The sequence below is a fragment of the Eptatretus burgeri genome, chromosome 1 (assembly GCF_056783735.1).
Source record: "Eptatretus burgeri isolate ZD-2024b chromosome 1, Ebu_testis_v1, whole genome shotgun sequence".
Classification (NCBI taxonomy): Eukaryota; Metazoa; Chordata; class Myxini; order Myxiniformes; family Myxinidae; genus Eptatretus; species Eptatretus burgeri.
Genome location: NC_140961.1, coordinates 60,680,405 through 60,698,720, shown reverse-complemented (window position 1 = coordinate 60,698,720; position 18,316 = coordinate 60,680,405). Strand labels below are relative to the sequence as shown.

Here is an 18,316-nt window from a genome sequence, read left to right as displayed (position 1 = left end):
GAACACAAATAACACGGATAAACGGTTATTTATTACATCATAAGAGGTGCTGTTATTGCTGGACATATATACAATTGTGCCATTATATATTGATGTTCCACATTGATGATGGGAGGAGTGTATATGCATTTTGTTACCTTGTTTAATGCCTGAAGTGAACACGAATATTTTTGTGCCCAACACAGCGACTAATTTTCTGAATAAATCATGTTTACTTGCACATTGTCACTTTTTCTCAACCATTAATCCCAAGTTCATTGAAAGCTTTGCTTGAGAATAAGACCTGTTCCGTTTGTATTTTTGAGTGTGCAGGAGAAAGATACCTCAGCCATAAGTGCAATTGAACAGCTGCAGGTATACCATTTGTTCTTGTTAAAGAATTGTCATTTATTGAAGTCTTGGGGTCTCGACTAGTTGAATTTGTAACATTGGTGATTATACAGTATTTCATGCAGTAACTTTTTATGCAGATAAAATTAATGGGGTTTTTTTTTTCCACATGCAGGAATTGTCACCCAAGGAAAGTGAAGTGGTTGTATCCACTGTGGTAAATTCAATTATCTGACATTTTTTATAATACTCATAGCATTTCAATAAATATTACTGTTTGATGTCCAATATCTTGAAAATTTTAATCTGTTTCACATTCTACCATACATCCAGTGAATTATAATTGGAGTGAAGTTTTTATACAAGCATATGTTAGGACTTACAAATAAATCTAAATGGAAACTGGGAACTATCAGCCAGTGGTCCTATTTGGCCAATTATTGTTCAGCTGTTCACAGACAGAGCCCACACGATGGAATCGTAGTGTGTGGCAATCTTACATTACCCTGTATACAGGACAATAATCTGTATGTACACACACTTTTACACTACTCCTGAACCAACAGCGAGAACAACATATATATATATATATATATATATATATATATATATATATATATATATGTATATATATATATATATATATCTATATATATATATATATACATACATATATATATATATATATATATATATATATATATATATATATATATATATATATATATATATATATATATATCTTCTTCTTCTTTCGGCTGCTCCCGTTAGGGGTCGCCACAGCGGATCATCCGTATGATCCGCATAGTGATTTGGCACATGTTTTATGCCGGATGCCCTTCCTGACGCAACCCTGGTCGCCTCTTACGACACAGGGATATGGTACACCTATTTTAACCGGGGTATACACCGGCCCAGTATACTGGTACTCATTTCGCCGACCTCGGAAGGATGACAGGCTGAGTCAACCCCCTGGTGTATTAATTCAGTGGCCCATCGGGGCTTGAACTCAGGACCTATTGGGTCACAAGCCACTGCCCTAACCACTGTGCCAACACCAGGCTTATATATATATATATATATATATATATATATATATATATATATATATATATATATATATATATATACATATATATATACATATATATATATATATATATATATATATATACATATATATATATATATATATATATATATATATATATATATATATATATATATATATATATGTTAGTGAATCCTACAACACCCCACACCCCCAAACCCCCATCTTTCAAACACTAAGTCACAATAATTCCTAGTGCTGCAGGCCATGACATTAAATTCATGTTTGTTGGTAATACTGATAACAGCTTAGCCTAATTGTTTCCAATTACAGCCATCACCTGAAACAAATGTATTCATGGGTTACATCGATTTGGTTGAATTGTTTTGTGGTCGGTTTGAATGAACATTCCAACGTTGGGTTCAGTTTGGCTTGACGGTTTTATTTGGTTTTACAGTTTGGTTTGATTTATGGTTTAGTTGATTTAATGTACCAAAAATAAATTTGAAGGTCACGGGTATGGTTCCAGAACGGCGTTGATTGGTGGGTCTGGCTTTGCCCACCCCCTTTTTCGCATTGTTATCTGGGGATGTGGAGTATACCAGGACCCCGACATTCGCGGGGATAAGTTTGGGGAAAACCCCGCGAATGTGGGGGAATTATGCCTGGTGTTGGCTTTATGGTTAGTGTGGTGGGCTTTGGATCCCAGGATCCTGAGTTCAAATCCCCCTCGGCTGTTGAACCAAGTTGTGTTGACTCTGCCTGTCATCCTTTTGAGGTCGGCAAAATGAGTGCCAGCTTGCTGGTATCCTGTGTCAGATTGGTGACCTGCCAAGATTGTAGTCAATAGCCAAGGAGACTGCTGAGGCAGCACCCACGCTCTGCATAGAGTATGATCCCAATGGATAGATGGGGGCATTGTTTCAATGGGAAATGGGGGGGATAGGTTCTGTGGATTTCTCGACTCACAAAAAATCCGTGAACGTCGGCATAAAATGCATGAGTATTTTGTTATTGTTACAATGGAGACAAGGGGGATAATGTCATCAGTTTGTGGCGGTTCAAAGGGAAAAGTTTTTCACGTTTAAAATGTTTTTGACCACGAATACACGATTACAGTTTCATTAAAGATGCTTACAAAGAAATAAATGACAACACAAGGTACTGTTTCAAATTTATTGAAGAATGCATTTTATAGTCTCTTAACCATACCGCACCAGACCTCAAAACGAAAAACAACAACAACATCATGTACCGTTTCAATTCTTTATGAAACAAACACAGCACACATAACTTTGCAAAATGATGAAGATGATGATGATGATGATGAAAATGAGGTGCACCGGGTGTAATCAGTCGTGAAAGTTTATATTACCCCTTGGTGGAGCGGCTGGATGAGGGAGGTGGTGTTCTGCGGCAGGAACTGGACCTCAACATTCGGGTGAGCGCCGTTCAGGTCTGTGGGGTGGCCAGGAGTGTTATCAAGCAGCAGGAGTACCTTGAATGAAAGGTTCTTTCCTGCCAGGTAACTCTTGACCTGAGGAACGAAACAGTTATGGAACCAATCCATAAAACGTTCAGACGTCACCCACCTATTCCTGTTCGCCCTCCAGTACATAGGCAGTGCCTGCTTGATTTTGTTCTTCAGCGCACGTGCGTTCAGGGAATGGTAGAGCATCATTGGGCTTTACCATGAAGTCCCCTTCGGCGTTTGCGCAGAGGAGAAGGGATACTCGGTTCTTTGCAGCCTTGAAGCCGGCTGCTTTGCTCTCGCGCTGAGATGAATGTTCTGATCGGCATTTTTTTCCAAAACAAGTCAGTCTCATCAGTGATAAAAACACCTGCTCCAGCAGGTACCCCTTCTCATCGATGAGGCTCGCGAGTTCTGCAGGGAATGCCTTGGCCGTGTCGTAGTCCGCAGAGGCATGCTCCCCTATGAGCTTGATTTTGCGCAAATTATGTTGTGCCTTGAAGCGGTGGCACCACCCCCTGCTCACTGTAAACGGGCTGGAGGTGCCGCTTGTACCTGCTACACTCGAGCTTGCACCACCCGCACCAGAGAGATGGTCATGCAGGAGCTTCACCTTCTCCCGTAGCACTGGTCCACTTAGAGGGATACCCTTCTGAGTGTTATCCTCAGTCCTTGGGAGCCATTTTCGAAGGATGAATGAAGCAAGAAGCAATATACAGGTCAGAGCAACGAGACAAGAATAGTGGTGATCCAGGACATGATGAGTAGTCTGCGCATTGTTTGTGGGGGATTTTTACGGGTGTTACTGTATTCAGCAGCTGATAATAGATGTGGTGAGCGATGTCATTGTGTAATTCGTCCGCATATAGCGAGCTGCGAATTACACTAATATGCTGAACATTTCCATTCCTTAACTCACAGGACATGACGTCTTTCCTTTCTGCAGGCATATTATGCTGAGCATTTTTTTAATGTAACAGCTCAGATGGTGCTGTTTGTAGCAAGATGGTGATTTTCATAGAGATGCGCTGAACGTTTCCATTGTGTAATGTCCATATGTGGCAACCTATTAAATACTGGATACATCAATAGATGCTGTTAATGTTTTCATTCTGTAAGTAACTCATGGGAGGATGGGGTCGCAGGGAATGACGTGTTACACTGGTGAGACGTCCCGCAAAACTATGTTTCTGTCGCGAAGCTACAATACAGTACATACAGTACCATATGTTTAAAATGCACATGGTGAGATGTCCCATTAAACTATGTTTATCCCGCGAAGCTACAATACACGTCCAGGAAGTAGGTCATGTTCACGGCTCATGGAAGATATTTATTTTGCATACATACAGTGCTGTACTGTACATACATCCAGCTGCTTTGTGCATGGCTCATGGAAGATATGTTTTAGAACTGTTATGCTTGTGGATCGTGGAAAAAAAAAATCGGCGTGAAAACCGTGAATACGCGAGGCAATTTCCTGTGAATGCAAAAGCATGTGACAAGTTATCAACCACAAATACGCGGAACCTGCGAATGTTGTAACTGTGAATGTCGGGGTTTGGGAGTTTATACCGTGTGTGTGTGTGTGTGTGTGTGTGTGTGTGTGTGTGTGTGTGTGTGTGTGTGTGTGTGTGTGTGTGTGTGTGTGTGTGTGTGTGTACACACATATATACGAGGTGTGTTCAAAAAGTATCCAACCTTAATTTTTCGTGCGTAAACAAATGAAGCTCGGGAGGTGTGGTTTGGTGCACGTATGTAGGCGATCCTAATCCGTATGCGTGAATATTTTCCCGCCTGCAGAAGCTGTCAGTCGCCGACAGACCGCCGATGAGTGAGGAAGTGTAAGTGAGAGCCGTCGGATTTTCGTTTTTGACAAAATGACGGATCACTGTGGTCTCATCGCCGTTCACAGTCTCCAGCATGTCCTGTGCGATCTCCAAACGGAGTTGCTTCTGCTCGATCATTAGCAGCTTTGGCACGAACTTCGCTGAGATTCTCCTTTCGTCCAAATCCTCAGTCACAATGGAATGAACAGATCCAATGCTGACTCCCGCCTCGACTGCAAGTTCTCTGATCGTGATTCGACGATCCTGCATCAGCAGGGTCCTCACTTGGTCAATGGCGATCTCATTTCTGGATGTTGAGGGCCTACCAGAACGTGCTTCACTTTCCACTGATGTGCGACCATATTTGAAGCGGTTGCACCACTCTTTTATCTGTGTGGTGCCCATTGCTTCGTTCCCGAAGGCCTGTTGAATCTTGCGGATCGTTTCCACTTGGGAATCGCCAAGCTTTACACAAAATTTGATGCAGTAGCGTTGTTTAAGTTTTAACATTCTGTGAAGCATTTACTTGGGCTGCAATCTGAGATGCAGTTAATTGGCGATTTCTGAGGCTGGTAACACTAATAAACTAATCCTCTGCAGTAGATGTAACTCCGGGTCTTCCTTTTCTGTGGCGGTCCTCATGAGAGCCAGTTTCGTCATAGCTATTAATGGTTTTTGCGACTGCACTTGACGAAACTTTCAAAGTTCTTGAAATTTCCAAGATTGACTGACCTTCATCTCTTAAAGTGATGATGGACTCTCGTTTCTCTTTGCTTAGTTGAGTTGTTATTGCCAAAATATGGACTACTACAGTACAGACAAAATAATGGTCTTTTATCAAATAGGGCAATTTACTGTGTACCAACCCACTGTTGTCACAACACAAATGATTGGCTCGAATGCATAAGAAGGAAAGAAATTCCACAAATTAACTTTTTAACAAGGCACACCTGTTCATGGAAAAGCATTCCAGGTGACGACATCATGAAGCTGGTTGAGAGAATGCCAAGAGTGTGCAAAGCTGTCGTCAAGGCAAAGGGTGGCGACTTTGAAGAATCTAAAATATAAAATATATTTTGATTTGTTCAACACTTTTTTGGTTATTACATAATTCCATATATGTTATTTCATATTTTTGTTGTCTTCACTATTATTTTACAATGGAGAAAAATGGTAAAAGTAAATAAAAACCCTTGAATGAGTAGGTGTGTCTAAACTTTTGACTGGTACTGTGTATGTGTGTGTGTGTGTGTGTATATATGTATATATATATATGTGTGTGTGTGTGTGTATATATATATATATATATATATATATATATATATATATATATATATATATATATATATATATATATATATATATATATATATATATATATATATATATATTGTTGCGGATTCGCGCCCGCCGGCGTGCTGACGGCCACGTAACTCGAATCGCGGCACGTCGCCCACCGGACGGACAATCCAGTCGTGACCCTCTCGGACTAACGCCGGGAACCAGTCACGGGTGGACCTTTCGGTCTCACCGCGATCGAGCCAATCAGCCCCCGCGTGGGATAGGGTTGCTCGCCAAATTCGACCTACCTAAGTACCCACGCGGAGGGTAGACCGGGCGATCGCACCTCGCTGCAGGTCGACTTCGGACACGGGCCACTTAAGCGACCCGTTCCGTACTATCGGGATAACCGAGCGGTGTTATCGTCGACCTCGACGGTTCGATTAATTATCGGGCGTATTCAGCCCACTACCAACCCTTTACGTGAAGCAAGATGAAGATTCAAAGAAAGAAATGACGAAGCGAAGCGGGAAACATTTCAACACAAAGCACATTTATTCGCGGCACACGGGAAGCACACATATTCAATTCCACCAAAAGCACACAGAAAAGAAAAACACAATTCAATTTACACAAAAAGCAAATGTAAAAGCGAGGACACAATGCAGATCTAATACCGATTACACGAGCACACGGCAACACTTATACAATTTTACTTCACAGACGGCGCCGCCAACACATACCCAAAACCAAGGAAAAGAAGAACACCCTCAAAGATGAGGCGGGCCTGAGGCCGAGACCGGGTCGGGCCTACCCGTCTGGTGATGAGACGCGGAGCGGCGATGGTGCCTCAACTCCGCGGGCCTCGCGGGCAGTGTCTGGTAGGGGGTGGGAAAGGGGCCCCCTTGGTCGCACTATCTCAGCGCGGGGGGAAACAGGAGGGGGTTGCTGATGCTCGGGGTATAGAGGATTTTTATTGCCCCGCGACGAGCGTCTCCACCTCGGCCAGGTCACGCTGTCGGCCTCCCTGGGGTGCAGCTCCCTGCACGACGCGAGCACCCCCTCGTCTGCCCTCGCCGCCTCTCCACAGCTCCGTCCCCTCCGTTCCGACTCCAACGCACACGACGACCAGCTCCTTCTTGCCAACTCCACCGCCCGCGAAGTCTTGACTCTCTGTTCCCTCTCGACTCTCCTACTCTCTGGACTGACGAACACGGTCGCTTTTTATCAGCCCCGTGGCTTCGCCCTCTCATCTTTGACCCCCTCCCTTCGACCTTTCACCTCGCTCCCCATTGGCCCGAGAAAAAGTGGGCGTGAATGCTTTTTGATCCATAAATTTGCATATATCGATCGCCCTCCAACGCCCTGGAGGCGGGGCCAAATCGCCCCTCGCTCACCGATTGGACGGCAAAAAGTGGGCGTGTGTCGTTTTTGATCCGTTTTTGAAGCACAAAATCCGTGATTTTGTACACGCTGTTCGGCGCGCGCCCTGCACGAGTCCAACACCGGTACCCACAGGCGGCGCAAGAACGGTGGCGATGCGACGGTTGCGAGGTGTGACGTGAAGGTCGTGGCGGTTGTGGTGAAGCGGCGTTGTGGTTGGTGGTTGATGTTGTGGTTGTGGTGGTAATCATGGCGGTTGGTCCAAATTAAAGATAGTAAAAGAAAAACGGCTATCCTGAAGAGTCGCAGCACGCATAAATGACATGTATTCCCACTAGACAACGGGTTTGGGCCTCACTACACATATACTTACCGAGATACCTCACCTAAGGGACCTGAATGGTGGTTTGCGAATTTGGTAACCACAACACTACCCCCTCCCCTTTTTACAGACTCGTCCCGAGTCGTCAAATTTTCGTGTGCCATCATGTGTAGTTTTCCCCTAGTACATTTTACCTACGGATCCCTGAGTGCGACATTCATGGTATTCGTGTCCCCAAAATAAATAACCTGAGGGCTGCGTAACTACCTAAACAAACACACTCACACGGACGACTTAAATAAAATTGCCGGCGCTAGACAGACATGCCGGGGGCGCACTCATATTTACAGTACATCTTACCTTAACTTACAAATTTTACACTAAACCATGGCCCAGGATCATTGAACTCTGCAAAAAGAAAGCAGTTAGCAGGGAGCCAGGCTGCCCGCATGCAGTCTCTGGCTCAAACAATGCAGGTGACAGGGAACGTGGCTGGCTGCTCACACGCAGTCCAAGGCCTTCCCTTTTGAACTGAACGCAGTGAACCACAACGGTGCATGGGCTGCACAAACGCAGTCTCCGTGCCAGCTCAAGTGGCACACGCAATGAACACAACGAATGGATGCATGGACACAAACACGGTGCACGGGCCGCCACTGCAGGCCCGTGTTGTAGCTGCCAACAGGGCAGTTCTTGCAGCTTGCAAACTGTTGCCTTGCGGATCCTGGCGCACATGGAAATGAACAGGGAGGGCAAAGCAAGAATTGAACGGGGGCTGGAGAACAGGGGCAGTGGGCATGGCATGGCAAAGGCAGCAGGCAAACACAGCCCGCAGAAGAAGGCCACTGCAGGCGAACTCAGCCCGCAGAACCAGGCCGTTGCAGGCAAACACAGCCGGCAGATGAACTGGCCGGCACAGGCCTTGAAGAAAAACAGCCAGCAGATGAACTGGCCGGCACAGGCCTTGCAGCACAGCAGCTGCAGACGATCCAGCCGGCACAGGCCTTGCAGCACAGCAGCTGCAGACGAAGTTGGCCGGCCTCCGCCTTGAAGCAAAACACGACCAGCCGATGAAGTTGGCCAGCTCTTGCCGTTCAGTGGAGGTTGGTGGAGGGAGTGCGGTGGTGCTGGCCACTTGGAAGGCGGGCTCGGACCTACCTACCTGTCTCCCTCCCACCTATCGCCTTTGCCTGTCACTGTACATACCCACTCCCTTAATTTGTCAAACCCCAATTTAGCCCCAACTTATTTTTTTATTGTTTTTATTTTTACTTCCCCACTATAAATCGTCCCCTAACCCCCTTTATCGTCCTTGTTCGGCTAACCTATCCTGTCACCTAGCCTACTCCCAACCCCTACGTTCCCTTCTCGGAGGGGAATAAGGGAGAGCTAACGTCCTGTGTCGAGGCCCAATTCAAGCCTCAGAATGGCCTCCCCAGAGTTCGGCGATCTATAACCAAAGTGGGTCCAGCGGCCCACAACGACAGCGAGGGGATGGATGGTGCGGAGGGGTACATCTCCTAATCTACCCTAACCATTTAACTGTTAAACTACCCCGAGGCTTTCAACAAGCGCCTCTCGCTTAAACTATTGGTTCTAACAACCCAGATTCCCGTCGCCTGTGTTGGTGTCCTCACAATTTCGGGCCTCGCCCCCCAATTTTCTCTCCGTGCCCTCACACGGTCTCATGGCTGGGACACGTGGCTCCCTTTGGCAGGCACGACCCTCTGCCGAATCTCCTGCTATGGCACCCCCGGGCACTACACTGCCTCCGAGCCTACCAGCTCCCTAAACACCGGGGAGTGCCCCCCATGGCACCTCCCCTGAAACGCACACGTGGCAGGCTGGCTTCCCAGGCCCCTTTCCGAGGGTCACCCTTGCCCACAACACTGCCCACGCGGCTAATGGCGCCCCGGGCCTCCGCACCAAGCAGACGCACCCGTGCCCACTACGCTATCCCGGCCCCCCATGGGCCCTTGGCCTACCGCGGCTGACTAGCCTGGTGCCCGGGGTACCCACTCAGCGATACTCACCTTTCGCAGCCACGCTCCCAGCCCGTCAACAGGGCTCCTGCACCCCTCCAAACGGGTTTCGAGCCTACTTCCCCACCAACAACAAAACGACCTCCATTTTTCAATTTAACTAACCCCGCTAACTCACTCTACACTGACCCCGGGGTCCCTTGGGCGGGAGTCACTCCTCCCCCCAATCACTCATCGCACCATGCATTCCCCATTCGCTCCATACACACAGACCCGCTGGCCTCACTCACTCACCAAGTACTCACCTCACAACTCACCAACTCTTCAACACACACACCGCTGAACTTGCCATCCTCCTAACTACCTCCCCTAACTAACTCGTGCTCCCACGTCGTCCCTTAAACTACAGCACGTTCCTTTTAACGCTACGTAGCTAAACTACGTCCCCTCTACACATTCACTGTCTGTCACTGTCTTCAATGTCCCAAAAATTATTTACCCAACCTAAATCTCGCTACAATCCCTCTAACTAATCCATTCCACGGACTCCATGAGGACTTACCCCTGCCCCATGAAGTCGGTCTAACTAAGCTTACCCTTCCCCCTAACTAGTTTCCATCCTGTGCCCCGGGTCAAGGGGGTCTTCCACCCCTTGCCCAGGAATCCTCTGCACCCGAAAGTGAGGCTTGCTTTTTTTTTTTTTTTTTCATGCTCAGCACCTGCGCGGCAACTCAGAGCTCGCGCACTTTGCACCTGCCCGTGACGTCATGCAGCTGCACGTGTTCCTCGTCCCTCCTTGGACGGTACCATCCGGCAGAGATACCCCTCCTGCCGGATTCCAACCCCACGTGCAGCCATGACGTCACCGTGCGCATAAAAAAAACACAAGCCCCACGTCTCGAGGGGTTCCCCACGCGAACACATGTGCTTTGCCCGTTGGAGCTTAACACACACGATCGCGTGGAGAACCCGTCCGGTCCAAATCCGTAATCCTGCCTAAACTTTGTCCGTCCGCGGGATCGGCAAATCCACCGCGTGCGTTTCCGGACCGGGACTTCACTCTCGCAAGCGAGCACGTGGCGGTCTCGTGCGTTGCACAGCACGGACCTCGTGCTCCCTGCTGGGTGAACCCGGCACGGTCCCTGAAACAACTACAGCCGCTACTCGGCTTTCGTTCCTCCCATGTCGCCGTCGTCGCCATTCGACCCACGCACACCTGCGTGTTACGACGCACACAGTCCACTCCATCACATTCACACCGGGAGACGCGGCTGCGTGCTCCCGCATGCCAACCGACATCTCCCTCACATACCGCTCTCTCACACACACGGTCTCCCTTGCACACAGCGACCTTGCACACGGCCGTTCACTCACGCGTGCGGGGGCACTCACCCGCGGTGCCTCACTCGCACTCCGTGCCTCATCCACACACGCGGGGGCACTCAACCGCGGTGCCTCATCCACACACCGTCCCTCGCTCACACACGCGGGGGCACTCAACCGCTGTGCCTCATCCACACTCCGTGCCTCACTCACACACGCGGGGGCACTCACCCGCGGTACCTCACTCATACACACGGCGACACTCAAACACGCGGTCTCTTCCACACACCGTGCCCCACTCATACACGCGGGGGCACTCAACCGCGGTGCCTCATCCACACACGGTGCCTCACCCACACACGCGGGGGCACTAACCCGCGGTGCCTCACTCACACTGGCCGTTTCATCCACACACGCGGGGGCACTAACCCGCGGTGCCTCATCCACACACGGCGTGCTGGGAAGCACGCACTCCGGCACCATCGCCACCACACCACTCACACACGGGGTCGCTTCCACACACGGGGACGCACTCACACCTTGCACCACACACACAGGGACAACCACACTGGGGATTTGTGTCCCCACAAGGGTCTCCGGGGCCTCTATACCCCCAAGCTCTCCGTGCACCCGTCCACAGCACCCGTCCCCTCAACCTCGCAAAGCACGACCGAACTCACCTGGTCGTGACTCGCCTCAAGGGGGCATACTCCCTCCCCTCGTTCCTGGAGGAGGCCATCCAGGTGCTCGCACTGGGTCTCTGCACGCTCCGCGAGCTCAACCTCACTATCCTCCACTACCTCCGTGTGTGTGTGCGCGTCACTTACCCCGTCTTCATCGTGTTGTCTCTCTATTTTTTCTGTCTCCCGTGTCTCTATACATTTATAAGTTTCTGTCGTCGTCACCTCGTGTCTCGTCTCACACGTTTTGGTCTCCCCATTTAATTTTTCCCTTTTGGTCACCGTCGATTCCTCTGTCACGACCCTCGCCCAACACGCCCCCCGAATTATTTTTTTACCCGCCTCCACCGCGGGCCTGTCAGCCGTTGCACCCCCTTCCAGCTCGTTTGCTTCCACACGTGGAGTCGCCATTCTCAGCTCCCCGGTCACGGCCTTCATGCCCGCCTGCAGGCTTCGGCCCATGTTCTGCGTCTCAACCCGCAGCTTTTTCGTTTCTTCCTTCATTTGCTGTGTATTCGCATCCATCTTTTCGTTCATGCTTTTTATTCCGTTTATAAATTCAGTTGTGTTTGCATCCATCTTTTCGTTCATGCCTTTCATTTCGTTTTTCATATTCGCATCCATTTTTTCGATCATTTTCGCATTCATCTTTTCGTTCATTGCCGCCAGCATGGCGCATAGCTGGGCCATGTCGGATGCACTCAGCTGAGCCGTTTCGGCAAGGGTTGGGGAAGGGTTTTGGTGGAGAGGGGGGGGAGGTGTCATACACCGCGGCCGCTGCCGCACCCATTTCGGGCTCTGGGTTCAGTTGGGCGAGTCCGTGTTCCTGCACAATCAACATTTCCTGCTCGGGGATTCCATCCTGGACCATGGATTCTACACATTCTACATCCATTTCTAATACCCCCGGCTCCCGCTCGCCTTGAGACGCCATCTTGCTTCTCTTAAAGGGTTAATTTAGCTCGCTCGTAATTTGGAGGGAATCGGGGGTCGCTTCTCTCACCCCTGGACCGATTCCCGTGAATTTAGCTGGAGACAGGAGAGCCCGTTTTCCTGTTCTCCGATACCAGTGCCGAGAGGAGGGCGATGGATTTGTATCGCACGACCTGACACCAGTGTTGCAGTATTCGCGCCCGCCGGCGTGCTGACGGCCACGTAACTCGAATCGCGGCACGTCGCCCACCGGACGGACAATCCAGTCGTGACCCTCTCGGACTAACGCCGGGAACCAGTCACGGGTGGACCTTTCGGTCTCACCGCGATCGAGCCAATCAGCCCCCGCGTGGGATAGGGTTGCTCGCCAAATTCGACCTACCTAAGTACCCACGCGGAGGGTAGACCGGGCGATCGCACCTCGCCGCAGGTCGACTTCGGACACGGGCCACTTAAGCGACCCGTTCCGTACTATCGGGATAACCGAGCGGTGTTATCGTCGACCTCGACGGTTCGATTAATTATCGGGCGTATTCAGCCCACTACCAACCCTTTACGTGAAGCAAGATGAGGATTCAAAGAAAGAAATGACGAAGCGAAGCGGGAAACAGTTCAACACAAAGCACATTTATTCGCGGCACACGAGAAGCACACATATTCAATTCCACCAAAAGCACACAGAAAAGAAAAACTCAATTCAATTTACACAAAAAGCAAATGTAAAAGCGAGGACACAATGCAGATCTAATAACGATTACACGAGCACACGGCAACACTTATACAATTTTACTTCACAGACGGCGCCGACAACACATACCCAAAACCAAGGAAAAGAAGAACACCCTCAAAGATGAGGCGGGCCTGAGGCCGAGACCGGGTCGGGCCTACCCGTCTGGTGATGAGACGCGGAGCGGCGATGGTGCCTCAACTCCGCGGGCCTCGCGGGCAGTGTCTGGTAGGGGGTGGGAAAGGGGCCCCCTTGGTCGCACTATCTCAGTGCGGGGGGAAACAGGAGGGGGTTGCTGATGCTCGGGGTATAGAGGATTTTTATTGCCCCGCGACGAGCGTCTCCACCTCGGCCAGGTCACGCTGTCGGCCTCCCTGGGGTGCAGCTCCCTGCACGACGCGAGCACCCCCTCGTCTGCCCTCGCCGCCTCTCCACAGCTCCGTCCCCTCCGTTCCGACTCCAACGCACACGACGACCAGCTCCTTCTTGCCAACTCCACCGCCCGCGAAGTCTTGACTCTCTGTTCCCTCTCGACTCTCCTACTCTCTGGACTGACGAACACGGTCGCTTTTATCAGCCCCATGGCTTCGCCCTCTCATCTTTGACCCCCTCCCTTCGACCTTTCACCTCGCTCCCCATTGGCCCGAGAAAAAGTGGGCGTGAATGCTTTTTGATCCATAAATTTGCATATATCGATCGCCCTCCAACGCCCTGGAGGCGGGGCCAAATCGCCCCTCGCTCACCGATTGGACGGCAAAAAGTGGGCGTGTGTCGTTTTTGATCCGTTTTTGAAGCACAAAATCCGTGATTTTGTACACGCTGTTCGGCGCGCGCCCTGCACGAGTCCAACACCGGTACCCACAGGCGGCGCAAGAACGGTGGCGATGCGACGGTTGCGAGGTGTGACGTGAAGGTCGTGGCGGTTGTGGTGAAGCGGCGTTGTGGTTGGTGGTTGATGTTGTGGTTGTGGTGGTAATCATGGCGGTTGGTCCAAATTAAAGATAGTAAAAGAAAAACGGCTATCCTGAAGAGTCGCAGCACGCATAAATGACATGTATTCCCACTAGACAACGGGTTTGGGCCTAACTACACATATACTTACCGAGATACCTCACCTAAGGGACCTGAATGGTGGTTTGCGAATTTGGTAACCACAACAATATATATATATATATATATATATATATATATATATATATATATATATATATATATATATATATATATATATATATATATATATATATATATATATATATATATATGGCTCCTCTTCCAGTCATTTGGGATGATACCTGTGTTCCAGACAGAGCACAGAACTGCATGCAACGACACAAGTACAGCATTTCCACCAGCCTTGAGAAGTTCAGTGTGGATGCCACAGATCCCAGGAGCTTTACCACCTTTCAAGTCGTTCAGCACAGCCTGTGTTTCCACAAATGAAGGTGGTTCATAGTTGGTTGGAGTGTCAGCAATAGGGATGGTTACACCCCTGAAGTCCAACTCAATACCTGATGGGCCAGCCTGGTGCAGCCGCTCAAAGTAACCGCACAGTGGGCCTTCACTTCAGACCGCCATCGTCTGCTCTAACTGCAGTACACTGAGGGAGAGGTTTGGGGAATGCAATGCACAAATTCCTCTCTAAGCAGGATGAAAATCACTTGACCACAGATGATGCTCTACCTCTTCGGAGATTCCGTGCACATACAGTTTTACACCTCAACTCCCTGAGCAGCTCATCTCTGCCATTAAGCCTGGCCCTGCGACTCTGGTTAATGGTATCCAGTGTCACTTGGGAGACAATGTTCTTCACCCCATGGTCGGTTCCAAGGCCTCTACCGGCAACATCAAGGATGGTAGTCTTGAAGGCACTTCACAACTTTTCAGGATTTCCCAAAACATCCAGACCCCCCAAATCCCCACTCCATCCATTCTAGATACCCAGGCTCATGAATTTAGCACACTCCTCAGAGCCCAACTGTATCATGCCAGCATGGCTTAAGTTTTTCTGTCTTTGCCTCTATCTGTTTGTTGCCTGTGGTGAAATTGATCAGGCCCTCAGGTATAGGATATTTAAGTAATCCCATTCATCATTGGATGCTGAAGGCATGTATGAAAAAGGCACTTGGTTTGCATTTTTAATTATGTTGGAGCCATTTTCCAGTCATGTGACAGCACAAGGACTTCATTCATTTTGTATGCAGCCTGTGGATCATTGTTGCATCATTGCTGGGAGCATAACAGCGTTGCTGATGCAATGCCCTCTGTATGTTAGAGCAGCAATTTGGAATTTATTCAGTGTTTCAGTGATAGCTCTCGGACTCTTTGAAAAGGACACAGTGGGATCTTTCATGTCCACCAACGAATACTTATTGATGGGACACCCAGTTTAATATCCATCCGAGGTACAGTACACACATTGATGCCATGCCCTGCCTTCGAGACACCAGATAACAGTTAATAACTGGGTGGAAAGTCAAACCAAGTCCAGACAGCTCAGAGGCAGCACAAGGAGTTAAACAAAAGTGTGTTGAACCAGAAAAGCACCCTTATTCTGCTCAATCTGCAGGTTTTGTTTGTTACATGTGGTTTTTTTTTTGTTTACAGTGCTTTGATATGTCAGACCATTTTGTCATTTCATTTGCAATGAATGACCTTTCCTTCAGTACATCCTTCCATTTATTTGCCACATAAAACACACCACACGAAACAAGTCAGGCGAGGGATTTCAATCTCTGATTTCTCTTTCTAGTTACTTTTGTTATAAGAAGCGGCCTTGCAAAAACGCCACGATAAGCTTTCGATACACCTTCACACAGATTTCACCCAAGGTGGAAAAGACCTTTGGGGAAGGATGCAAATGGAGTTACCACAACCTCTGTCATGTGATCCTTAGTCCCCCTGTCAAGTTTGGTTGAGATTGAATGAGTAACGACCAAAGTTATCACGGTCAGACAGACAGACACCAAATATTAATTTTTTTAGCGTGAAATATTTTTTGTGTGAAGATCAGGTGTTGATGTAAAAGTTATGAACCATCGTGCTCCCAAAGTACTGTGTTTGTGCAATCTTTTCATGTATAGGTATCTGAAAATTTTGTATGTGCATCTGCAGGAAGAGTCAACTTCAAGAAATGAAGCTGATGAACAGAAATGGTATGTGCAACCTTCTTGGAACGTTTGTCATATTTTCTCTAGGTTTTTCCTTTCTCTTTTACCATTCCGCTTAAAAAGTTTTATCCATAACTTCATGATATTTCATGTTGATGTCATCTAATATTTTATATCATATTGATGTATTATATCCAAATCTGTTTTCTTCTTTTTTTCAGAACTCAACAGTAAAATATCAGCAAAGGAGTTGCTAACAAGATAAAGTCACATGATTCTTCAAGTTTAAAAAATACAATACTCACAATGTGCATGCTTTTCCCAAAGAAGGCAGTTGATTAAACACGTACAAGCTATATTATCACGTATCACATATTTATCGTTGCTGCAGTTTCATCATGAATACATTTCATCAACGAGAAGGGCACTCGGTAAAGCGCATACCTCCACCACACAATGCCTGATCCACGAGAACATATCTGGTCCATTACGTTTTTGAAATATCATGCTATACAGTACTATATCGTTTTTGGCCCTATCTTTCAATGGTGAAGAATCACTTTCAAAATCAAATAATTCTCGTATCCAGATCCATATTTTCACCAAAAATCGAGCCAATTCTTCCTTACGACACACCCAACCTCTCCACCAAGTTTTGTCCGAATCCGCCCCAACTTTTTGAGATATCGTGCTATATATCATTTTGGGACTATCTCTCAATGGTGAAGAATCACTTAAAAAATTCTAGTTGTCGGATCCGGATCCGGATCTTCAACAAAATCTATGCGGTTCATCCTTGTCGCACACCGAACCTGTCCACAAAATTTCATCCAGATCCGTCCACAACTTTTTGAGATATCCTGTACACAGACAAACAGACAGACAGAAAGGGGTGAAAACATAACCTCCTTCACCTTCGGTGGAAGAGGTAATAAACAGGTGCACGTGGTTGAAAATTATGGAGTTGGTGTAACATCCGGTTTCAATTGAAGGACGGATTTTTTTTTCTCTGTTCTGTCGTCTCACTTCCAATGCTGAGTATAACGTTGTGGATTTTTCTCTCGCCATTGATTGTTATTCACTTTTCTTTGTGTCGATTGTTATTCTTACACTCTTCCTCGGAAATCTTTCAGCCTTTCAGCTTTATCCATTTAAACTGTTATCCTTACACCCATTTGCCATTCATTCCTCAATCCACTTATATCATCCCTATTCCCACCCTCATTCTAACTCTTTCCTATCACCACCATCATCATCATCAGTGAGTTTCAGTCTACTGCTGAATGAAAGCCTCAACATGTTGACGCCATGTTGCTCTGTCTCGAGCTTTGTTGAAATTCTTCCCCAATATCTGTTTATTTCATCCCACCATGTTAGCGTGGCCTTCCCTTGTTCCTGTTGCCATCCATACGTCTTCATGTCGTTAATATTGTTGTCCACCTGTTATCTTACCTGCAAATGTATCCTGGCCATTTCCGTTTCCTAAGTTTGATTATTTCTCAGATATTCTGAATTTGGGTTTGTTCTCTGACCAATTTATTTATCTTTCTGTCTTAGTTTGTAACACCTAACAGATTACATTCCATAGGTCAGGTCAGGTATGGGAGCATGTGCCAGAACAGCACGTCGCTGCGTCCACTTTCCGCCGGTACTCCAGGGGCCTCCGTCTGGCCATCCCCCAGGCAGATGCCAGGCCCATCCCCATCTCCTTGAGATGATGGTCAACCTGTTGCAACCATGAGGCACGTGGTCGACCCACTGGCCTCCTCCACTCATGAGACTCCCTCGCTGAGAGAATCTGGTGAGCAGGATCAGAGTCAGGAAAACGAGCCACATGTCCATACAGCCGCAACTGACGCTCACGGACTATGCAGGTAACAAATCTCATCCGAGT

General features: G+C 48.0%; 1 protein-coding gene across 4 annotated transcripts in view; it reads left to right on the top strand.

Moving 5' to 3' along the window:
• Positions 1-16,778, top strand: part of DNAI2 (dynein axonemal intermediate chain 2) — a 207,037-nt gene extending 190,259 nt beyond the window's left edge. For 2 of the 4 annotated variants that reach the window (XM_085885608.1, XM_085885587.1), the window contains 4 exons: positions 313-354; positions 506-547; positions 16,427-16,467; positions 16,644-16,778. In XM_085885608.1, the coding sequence (XP_085741734.1) occupies positions 313-354; positions 506-547; positions 16,427-16,467; position 16,644 (126 nt within the window). In that variant the 3' untranslated portion in view covers positions 16,645-16,778. Of the gene's footprint in view, positions 1-305; positions 355-505; positions 548-16,426; positions 16,468-16,643 lie in introns of all 4 variants that reach the window. The other 2 variants (XR_015059325.1, XM_085885597.1) reach the window with 2 other exon arrangements.
• The last annotated feature ends 1,538 nt before the right edge of the window (positions 16,779-18,316 follow it).